We start from the raw sequence: 11132 nt of genomic DNA, 5'->3' as shown, positions 1-11132 counted from the left end.
ATTGCCACCACCTTCTTCTTCGCCGGCACATTCTTCTTCACCACCAACCATGTCAACATCGGGTGTAATATTCAGGTCGATACCAATCCCACCCATAGTTGATTCACTATCAACGTATGATATTGGAGCCACCATCCGCGGTTCTTCAGCCCCGTCTTCTTCAGCCCCGTCTTCTTCATCAGATGCATTAACATCTTCATTTTGCTCCATATCGACAAACTCAGCAAATAAGTGAATCGGTACATTCTTCTCACTCTCATTCCCACAGTAGAGATCGACCATTGTCTTCACGTCTTCGCCGTCTACAAGTTCCATTTCGACGAATTTGACCGGATTTGTCGAAACTGGAAACTTGTAGAAAATTTTTGATATCCTTCTCCCACAACGTCTATGAATTTTTGCATTAATCCTTGCCTTCATTTCATCGAACGATACATTTCTATTAAATCTCATTGCTATTTGTTGCCAACATTCAAATACACATCCAACACTTGTTGTCAAGATGACTCCATCAAAATAAATGCATATAAGAAACTTAGCATCCATCTTCAATATTTAATCTGTAAAAAAAAAACAAAATCTCATAAAAATTCTCGAACGGTAACTAAATTACTTAAAAAAAATTTTATACTCAAAATAATACACACTAAAATTATTAATTTTATACTCAAAATAATATTAATAATTTTATACTCAAAATAATACACACTAAAATTATTAATTTTACTAAAAATAATAACTAACTAACTAACTATAATAATAATACTAGTTTTTACTAACTAGTTTATTTTCAGTAAATAAAATAATAAGTAACCATAATAATAATACTAGTTTATTGCTAACAATAATATTACTAAGTTACATCTTAATACATTAATAACATCTTAATACTAACAACAACAACAACAACAACAACAACAACAACAATAATAATAATAATAATAATAATAATAATAATAATAATAATAATACAAACTAATACTATTGTTTTGAGTTTTATTAATCTTAATAACTAAACTAAAACAAATTTTTTTACAAAATATACAAAATAATAACAACAATATAATCAATTATTTTTTAAAAAATACCTTCTTTTTCTCTCTTTTTCTCTTCTTTTCCGCAGCAACTCTTCTTCTTCTTTTTTTCCTTTTGATTTTTCTCCCTTCAGCTGAACAGATCTTGGTTTTATAATACGAATAGTGCCGCCAATGGCATTGGCACCATTGCTGCCGCCAATGGTTTTGGCACCTTTGGTGCCGCCAATGCCATTGGCGTGACCAAGGTGCCGTCACATCTGTCAGATTTTTTTTTGCAGTTCTTTTGATATATTTTGGTAAATAAAAAAAAGTTATAATATTTTGGTAAAGTTTTATTTTTTTATAATATTTTTGTAAAAAACCCATTATATAGATTAAAAAGCTATCTATATTTAAATTTTCAAGTTGATATTTTTAATACAAATTGGATTAAAACATATTGTAACTTTAATTGAATTATTGTGAAGTCATCTTCAAATCTACCCATTGACCTGCTCCTTTAACTAATTTAAAACACAATTTAAATAATAAGAGTATTAAAATAATTTTAAACATAGATTAATTGCACCAAGTATCTTTAAATTACGGTCTAAATTTTAAAATATTATAATTAAATCATTAAAAGATTAATATTACATTTAATGTCAATTTAAATCTAGCGTGTGCTTATCACTTAAATTACTTCAATTTGACGTATTTAAAAAAAATACTCTCTTAACTTTTAATAATAAATTTTACTTTTTTAACCTTTCAAATCTAATAGGTATATACATATTTACAATTTAAATGAAGTGTTTTTGAAAATGTTGAAACTGATGTGTAATGCCTAAACAAATGGTTAGACTAATGAAAGATGTTAATTAATTTTAATGACTTAATCAAAATATTTTAAAAATTGGATGATAGTTTAAGGTGGTGGGGGCAGTTCAAACTTGTTCATGTGCTTAAACCCCAAAAGCGCTCCGCTCTGGTTTTTCACTTCCTCTTTCCCTTTCCCCGTTAAAAGAGGGTGTTTGACCTTAGTCACTATTTGCTCTTTTTTATTTAATAAAAACTACATGGTAAATGAATGCATGATTTTTTTTGGATAACTTTATTGAATTTTCCAAAGCATGGTGTTTTTTAAATAAAGAAAAACAATCCCAATTAAATTTACAAAACTTTAACATTAAAGAAGATTTTGAAAGCAATAAATACTAGAAAACGATATATAGGTGTAAACATAAGATTATTAATATGAACCCCACGAAATGAAACCCATTATTACTCGTTTTGTGGTTACTCATTTTGGAGATTAATTAGGTTGGATTTAGTAGTCCATCGATCAATTTTAAAAAAAAAATACTAGTACAATAAATCCATCTTATAAGCTTATTTTTTTATTTAGGATAAGAATGAATTATAATTTGATGGTTAACAAAAATAATTTTCATTTTAATAAGCTTTTAGGTCATTTTTGGGAAAAATATTAGGAATTTGATTTTTATATAAAAATAAATTTAAATAATACTAAATATTACTATATTGATAAAAAATTATTTTTAAGTATTAAAACATTTAAAAATATTAAATATTAAAATCAAACATTATAATTTTCAATATTATTAAACATATACATTAATTAGTATATTTTAGTAAAAAATATTTAATCATATAATAAATTAATATTTTATAGTATAAAATATTGAAAAATTATGTTAATATTTTAATAATATAAAATGAATATTTGTTTAAATCCTATTTAGTTTCATTTATCTATTTTAATTTTATTGTTGCATTATCCATTCTCATATATAAATATAAAATTAAAATTTAATTATATATTAATTATTATTGAATTTATATAAGATACTATTTATTATAAAAATAATCTTATTATCAAATAAATTTTCGTTCCCAATTTTGTTTTTAGAAAATATCATCTTATTCTAATTTCCCAATATTTCTAAAACTATTAAGAAAATAAAAAATTCCCAAAACGCCAAAAGAAAAAAAGAAGAAGAAGAAGCTATCGGTTAAAGCTTCAGAATATTCACTTTACCAAAAATAAAATAATAAAACATTAACAAAAGTTAAACGCGTAATAAACCCGCCCAATCCCGCTTTCTCGGTTTATTTGCGCTTTCACTTTTCAAAGAAGAAAAAAAAAAAAATCTAAACCGGCTACAACATCTTTCAAAGTTCAAACTCCCTTATTATTATTTTTTAATGCAATGACTCTCCGTTACCGTCCCGGCAGCCAGTCGGGCCCACCACGGACGGCGCGTGAAGATGAACCTTACAACATAATCCCCGTCCACAACCTACTTGCCGACCACCCTTCCCTCCGTTTCCCAGAAGTACGCGCCGCCGCCGCCGCTCTACGCACCGTCGGAGATCTGCGCAGGCCTCCTTATGCTCAATGGCAACCTTCCATGGATCTCCTGGATTGGCTTGCTCTCTTCTTCGGTTTCCAACACGACAACGTCAGGAACCAGAGGGAACATCTTGTGCTCCACTTGGCTAACGCTCAGATGCGCCTGACTCCTCCGCCGGACAACATCGACACCCTCGACCCTAACGTCCTCCGTAGGTTTCGCCGTAAGCTTCTCAAAAACTACACTAGCTGGTGCTCTTATTTAGGCAAAAAGTCCAACATATGGATCTCTGACAGCAGCCGCTCTAACTCTGACCACCGGCGGGAGTTACTGTACGTGGGACTATATTTGTTGATTTGGGGCGAATCTGCTAATCTTCGTTTCATGCCTGAATGCATCTGCTACATCTTCCACCACATGGCCATGGAGTTAAACAAGATTCTCGAAGATTACATCGACGAAAATACTGGTCAGCCTGTTATGCCGTCGATATCCGGAGAAAACGCGTTTCTGAACTGTGTGGTGAAACCCATATACGAGACTGTAAAGGCTGAAGTGAAGAGCAGCAAGAACGGAACAGCTCCGCATACTGCTTGGAGGAATTATGATGATTTGAATGAGTATTTTTGGAGTAAGAGGTGTTTTCAGAAACTCAAGTGGCCGATTGATGTGGGCAGTAATTTTTTCGTTACTTCCAGTAAGAGTAAACATATCGGGAAAACTGGGTTCGTTGAGCAAAGGTCGTTTTGGAATCTTTACAGGAGTTTTGATAGGCTTTGGGTGATGCTGTTTTTGTTTCTTCAGGCGGCTATTATTGTGGCTTGGGAAGAGAAGGAGTATCCGTGGCAAGCATTATCAATTAGAAATTGTCGGGTTAAGATTTTGACATTGTTTATTACTTGGAGTGGGATGAGGTTTTTGCAGGCTTTATTAGATGCAGGGATGCAGTATAGCCGTGTGACGAGAGAAACCTTGGGTCTCGGCATTAGGATGGTGTTAAAGGTGGTGATTGCTGCTGCATGGATAGTGATTTTTGCAGTTTGTTATGGAAGGATCTGGCAGAATAACCATGGTAGAAATTGGACAGCTGAGGCTGATAGGAGGGTGCGCCTCTTTTTACAAATAGCCTTTGCTTATGTGTTACCTGAGTTATTGGCATTGGCTTTGTTTGTGATTCCTTGGGTTAGGAACTTCATTGAGCAGACAAATTGGAAGATCTTTTACCTGTTGTCTTGGTGGTTTCAGAGTAAGAGCTTTGTTGGTCGGGGATTGAGGGAAGGGCTAGTTGATAATGTTAAATATACTCTGTTCTGGGCACTGGTTTTGGCTACGAAATTTGCATTTAGTTATTTCTTACAGATCAAACCAATGATTAGACCTACGAAACTAATGTTGGATCTTAAGGATGTGCCCTATGAATGGCACGAGATTTTCGGTGGAAGTAACAGATTTGCTGTCGGTTTGTTGTGGCTGCCTGTGGTGTTCATTTACTTGATGGATATTCAGATTTGGTATTCAATCTATTCTGCCTTTGTGGGAGCAGGAGTGGGGTTATTCCTGCACTTGGGTGAGATTAGGAACATTCAACAGTTGAAGCTGAGGTTTCAGTTCTTTGCCAGTGCAATTCAGTTCAATCTGATGCCTGAAGAGCAGTTATTGAATGCCAGAGGAACATTTAGGAGCAAGATTAATGATGCTGTTCACCGGTTGAAGCTGAGATATGGGCTTGGGCGTCCTTTTAGGAAGCTTGAATCAAACCGGGTTGAGGCTTACAAGTTTGCTCTGATATGGAATAAGATAATTACCATTTTCAGGGAAGAAGATATCATATCTGATCGAGAAGTTGAGCTGCTAGAGTTGCCCCAGAATTCTTGGAATGTGAGGGTTATTCGCTGGCCATGTTTGTTGTTATGTAATGAGCTGTTGCTTGCTCTCAGCCAGGCAAAAGAGTTGGTTGATGCTTCTGATAAGGGGCTTTGGTATAAAATTTGCAAGAGTGAGTATAGACGTTGTGCCGTGATTGAAGCATATGACAGTATCAAGCACATGATGCTTGAAATTCTCAATGTCCAGTCTGAAGAGAATTCCATTCTCACTGTTCTGTTTCAAGAAATTGATCATTCTATCGAGATCGAGAAATTCACCAAGACATTCAGAATGACTGCACTACCCCACCTTCATATGAAGTTGATAAAACTTGTTGATATTTTGACTAAGCCCAAGAAGGATGTGAATCAGGTGGTTAATACTTTGCAGGCCCTTTATGAGATTGCTGTCCGTGATTTTTTCAAAGACAAAAGGACCATTGAACAGCTAAGGGAGGATGGATTGGCTCCTCGTGACCCTGCTGCCATGGCTGGATTGCTGTTTGAAAATGCTGTTAAGTTGCCTGACCCCAGTGATGAGAAGTTCTATAGGCAAGTTAGGCGCTTGCATACAATTCTTACCTCCAGGGATTCTATGCAGAATATTCCTGTTAATCTTGAGGCTAGACGAAGAATTGCATTCTTTAGCAACTCGCTCTTTATGAATATGCCTCATGCACCGCAAGTAGAGAAGATGATGGCTTTTAGTGTCCTTACACCTTACTACAACGAAGAAGTGCTCTATAGCAGAGAACAACTCCGAACTGAGAATGAAGATGGGATTTCGATCCTATATTACTTGCAGACCATATATGATGATGAGTGGAAAAATTTCATGGAAAGAATGCGACGGGAGGGAATGGTAAAGGATGATGAGATATGGACAACCAAGATGAGAGATTTGAGGCTCTGGGCATCATACAGAGGCCAGACACTTACACGCACTGTCAGAGGAATGATGTACTATTATAGAGCTCTGATGATGCTGGCTTTCCTTGATTCTGCATCAGAGATGGATATTAGAGAAGGGGCACGAGAACTTGGTTCAATGCGGAGAGATGGTGGTTTGGACAGTTTCAACTCTGAAAGGTCACCTTCTTCCAGAACTTTAAGCAGAGCAAATAGTTCTCTGGGTCTGCTATTCAAAGGCCACGAGCAAGGCACGTGTATGATGAAATACACATATGTAGTTGCTTGCCAGATTTATGGGGCTCAGAAGGCCAAAAAGGATCCGCATGCTGAGGAAATCCTGTATCTGATGAAACAGCATGAAGCTCTTCGAGTAGCCTATGTTGATGAGGTTTCAACTGGGAGGGATGAGAAGGAATATTACTCTGTTCTTGTGAAGTATGATCAGCAATTAGAGAAGGAGGTGGAGATCTATCGTGTCAAATTGCCTGGTCCGTTGAAGCTTGGAGAGGGCAAGCCCGAAAATCAAAATCATGCCCTTATCTTCACCCGTGGTGGTGCTGTTCAAACTATTGACATGAACCAAGACAACTATTTTGAAGAGGCATTGAAAATGCGCAATCTGTTGGAGGAATACAGACAGTACTATGGTATACGAAAGCCGACTATCTTAGGAGTCAGGGAACACATTTTTACCGGTTCTGTTTCATCACTTGCTTGGTTTATGTCAGCTCAAGAAACAAGTTTTGTTACTTTGGGACAACGTGTCTTGGCAAATCCTTTGAAAATTCGAATGCATTATGGCCATCCAGATGTCTTTGACAGGTTTTGGTTTCTGAGTCGAGGTGGGATCAGTAAAGCTTCCAGAGTGATTAATATTAGCGAGGATATTTTTGCTGGCTTTAATTGTACTTTGCGAGGAGGCAATGTCACACATCATGAATACATCCAGGTTGGCAAAGGAAGGGATGTTGGGTTGAATCAAATATCTATGTTTGAGGCCAAGGTTGCTAGTGGGAATGGCGAGCAAGTTCTCAGCAGAGATGTCTATCGGCTGGGTCATAGACTGGACTTCTTCAGGATGTTGTCATTCTTTTATACGACTGTGGGGTTCTTTTTCAATACGATGATGGTCATTCTTACCGTATATGCTTTTCTTTGGGGCAGACTTTACCTAGCTCTTAGTGGTGTTGAGAATGCTGCGCTGTCTAGCAGCAGTGACAACAATAGAGCACTTGGTGCCATCTTAAATCAGCAGTTCATCATCCAACTTGGTCTCTTCACTGCTCTTCCAATGATAGTGGAGAATTCCCTTGAGCATGGATTCCTTCAAGCTATCTGGGATTTCATAACAATGCAGCTTCAGCTTTCATCTGTTTTCTACACCTTCTCCATGGGAACCCGAACTCACTACTTTGGCCGGACTGTCCTTCATGGTGGTGCAAAGTATCGGGCGACTGGCCGTGGTTTTGTTGTTCAGCACAAGAGTTTTGCAGAAAATTATAGACTGTATGCACGTAGCCATTTTGTAAAGGCTATTGAGCTTGGTCTCATACTTATAGTTTATGCATCTCACAGCCCTGTAGCTAAGGACACATTTGTTTACATAGCTTTGACTATATCAAGTTGGTTTCTGGTCCTATCATGGATTATGGCCCCTTTTGTATTCAATCCTTCTGGTTTTGATTGGTTGAAGACTGTTTATGACTTTGATGAATTTATGAACTGGATTTGGTACCGTGGTGGTGTGTTTGCAAAGGCTGAACAAAGCTGGGAAAGGTGGTGGTATGAGGAGCAGGATCATCTAAGGACAACTGGCCTCTGGGGAAAGCTACTGGAGATAATTTTAGACCTTCGATTTTTCTTTTTCCAGTATGGGATTGTGTACCAGTTGGGTATTGCTAATCACAGTACCAGTATTGCTGTATACTTGCTTTCTTGGATCTACATTTTTGTGGCATTTGGAATTTATCTGGTAATCTCATATGCTCGGGACAAATATGCAGCTAAGGAGCATATATATTTCCGGATGGTTCAGTTCCTGGTCATCATTCTTGGAATACTAGTTATTATTGCACTGCTTGAGTTTACAGCCTTTAATTTTGTTGACATTTTCACCAGTTTATTGGCTTTTATTCCCACTGGCTGGGGACTTATATCAATCGCTCAAGTACTTAGACCATTCCTGCAGTCTACCTGGCTTTGGGAATCTGTGGTTTCTGTAGCTCGGCTGTATGATATAATGTTTGGAGTTCTTGTTATGGTCCCTCTGGCATTTTTGTCGTGGATGCCTGGATTTCAGTCAATGCAGACAAGGATCTTATTTAATGAAGCATTTAGCAGGGGCCTGCGAATTTTCCAGATTGTTACTGGGAAAAAATCAAGTGACTCATAGTTTGAGGTAATTTACCAGCAATTGTCTGTTTTATAGTTTCTTTTGCCAGAGATATTTTAGAATGATCTGGTGGCTGATTATTTATTTATTTAGTAGTTTAAATGCTAATGGGCAATTTGGCTAGCAAGTATAGTTATACTTTAGCATAATGCTGTTTGGTTAGGTTCACTAACGTTTCGCTTTTCTTTCTTGAGTTTTTATTGTTCATTTCATAAATGAGAAAAGACTGCGGTTTTTTTTCTCTTCATATTTGTGGCTTCTTTGTTTATAAACGTCTTTAAAACTCTGAATTCCATTCAATTGTCTCTTTCTGCTTTGGTGCTAATTTTCTGTATTTTAATGATACTAGATGCAATGGGTTTTATTCTTTTCTTTTTTCCAGCAAATTGATTCTGTTTGTGGACTATGAACTTTTTATGCTTTTGCAATTGCATTGGCCATCCCCTTTTTTTTCCACTTTCTTTCTTCTTTCCATGTTTGGTCTTAGTGATTCCTATTCATCTCTTAGTTTCTTTTATTGGAATAAGTTGGGGCTAGGTTGGTTCATGCTGCATCCGAAGCTCTGTTGCGTTTTGTTTTGAATTTGACTTATTATGTAGTAGGCTGTAGATAATGGTTATACTTCATTAGGTCATGGAAACGGAGGGTGAGAGGTTTATGGAGTTTTTGTCTTTCTTGCCATGAATGCAAATTTTTATAGTGTTTTACTGTTAAAACCTTTGCTGCCTGCTGGAAATATTTATCTTTTGTTTAATCATGGTTCATGGCCATGCACCGCCTTTCCATAAGGCCCCTCAAGACTGGAATCTCAATAATATGCCTTGCCTTTAGGTTTGTCCTGTTTAGGGTCCACTATCTTCTAGTCAGGGTGTTACTTGATGGCTACCTGAGAATTAATCTGTGACAACTCCAAGATTGTCCATATGCCCTGAATAATTTCAGTCCAAAAATTCAAGTAGCATTTATCTATAATACATTTGTATGCTGCAGTTGTGGTGTGCATTCCATTTCGATAGGTACATTTTGTCCTTAAAGGCTTTGTTTTGGCAGTCAGTCAATCCATGTTTATATCTATCTGTTGAAGTTCAGAGTTTAAAACCTGTGACAAGCTTGAGATGTAATGATCCTCCTCCAATCATTCTCAAGTCAGTGTAACTGGAAACATACATAAAACCGCGTGCAACCTGTCCTGTATGTTGTCTTATCATATTAAGTTTCTACTCTGTTATCACAATTGAAAAGTAGCTATCTCCTATCAGGCAAATGGTACTTGGTAAAGTTCTTGCAGTTTTTCCAGTTCATTTCAGACTGAATTTACCCTTGAAACCTAATTTCTAGGCAACTTGTCCTAGAATGTGGAATTACCTTAGTTTTCTGATCTAAATATTGTTAAACTTTAAATCATGCAATAGAAAAGTCTAAAAACCAGATAAACTGTTTATCATTGGTGTCCTTTCAGGCCTTGATGTAGTATGTCATCTACTATCTTCCAAGTTTCTTGGGACATGGCTGATTCTTGGCATGATGGTTGACCTGCTAAAAAAAATAGCTTTAGAAGAAATTTGTATGACTTGGTAGTTGGGGCCTTTGGGCCTTTGGCATGCAACTTGGGTGCTTGCTGAAGCTGTCACCATGCTGTGTCCTTTATAGACATGCAAGCCTGCAGAAAACTAGGCCATTTGTTCAAACTTCGAAATGCTTGTTAATGATTTTCTTGGAACATTTTAACTAAACAGAGAATTCCAAGTGATGTCATGGGTTGCTCATAGTTTCTTGGCATTATCTTTTGCAGGTTGGTATTATTCATCATGAGAGACTATCTGGACAAGAGTTGATTAGGTAGATTAAAGTGCTTGGTTCTATGGAGATTCTTGTAAGACAGAAGGTGTAGCTGCCATGGCATTAGTTTGATTTTGGACTTAGCGGCTGGGGAGGATATTGCCTTCATGTTTTGATATATTGTTCATAATGGCTAGCTTCAGCTTTGTTTACTGTTTACTGTAATTAAGCTTTGTTTACTTAAATTACGTGCTTTTTTCATTTTTTTTAAAACTTTCCCAGGTTTCCAGAGGTACTGATGCTCTTTATGCAGTGTTGTTGATTTCGAGTATAGATTTGTATTCTATAGATTGTTGAGAGATGGTAGTATATTTGTTATTTCTTTTGTCTGAAATACATCATTTGTTCACTCACTACCTGTCTTTAATTTTTATTTTTTTTAACAAAATGATAAAAAAGAATGTCATTTGGTCCTTGAAACTATTTTAGCCCGCATTTCAGCAATTAAGTCGCCTCCTCCGCATGATGTCGATGACTTTTCCTAGGACCAACACTATAAATTCTCCACAAAATCTGCATATGAAGCTATTGATGATTACCAGGTTGATGAAGGTGATAGGAGATGGCAGTGGATATGGTGATTTCGTCTCCCTCAAGGCTCAGAGAATCTGAATTTTTCTATGGCGTGTTTGTAAACACAAACTGCTTACTAATGAAGAGCGTTTGTGGAATCCGAGTTGGCTGATATGTGGGGATGCAATTGAATTGAGGGCATCAACCATGTGCTTCG

The 11132-nt window shown here is 36.5% G+C and overlaps 1 protein-coding gene and 1 non-coding gene across 2 annotated transcripts; both read left to right on the top strand.

Annotated features, from left to right (window-relative positions):
* Window positions 1–3133: 3133 nt before the first annotated feature.
* LOC105794871 (callose synthase 12) lies at window positions 3134–10755 on the top strand. The gene is made up of 2 exons (XM_012624249.2): window positions 3134–8569; window positions 10356–10755. The coding sequence occupies exon 1, from the start codon at window positions 3251–3253 to the stop codon at window positions 8561–8563; it is 5313 nt and encodes a 1770-aa protein (XP_012479703.1). The 5' UTR covers window positions 3134–3250; the 3' UTR covers window positions 8564–8569; window positions 10356–10755.
* Window positions 6204–6284, top strand: LOC128040293 (small nucleolar RNA J33). The gene has a single exon (XR_008194949.1). It is a non-coding gene; the product is annotated as a small nucleolar RNA J33 (small nucleolar RNA).
* Window positions 10756–11132: the final 377 nt, after the last annotated feature.

This window comes from Gossypium raimondii, chromosome 3 (assembly GCF_025698545.1).
Source record: "Gossypium raimondii isolate GPD5lz chromosome 3, ASM2569854v1, whole genome shotgun sequence".
In the NCBI taxonomy this organism is placed as follows: Eukaryota; Viridiplantae; Streptophyta; class Magnoliopsida; order Malvales; family Malvaceae; genus Gossypium; species Gossypium raimondii.
Note: the sequence above shows the minus strand (reverse complement) of the source record. Positions and strands in the feature narration are given on the sequence as shown.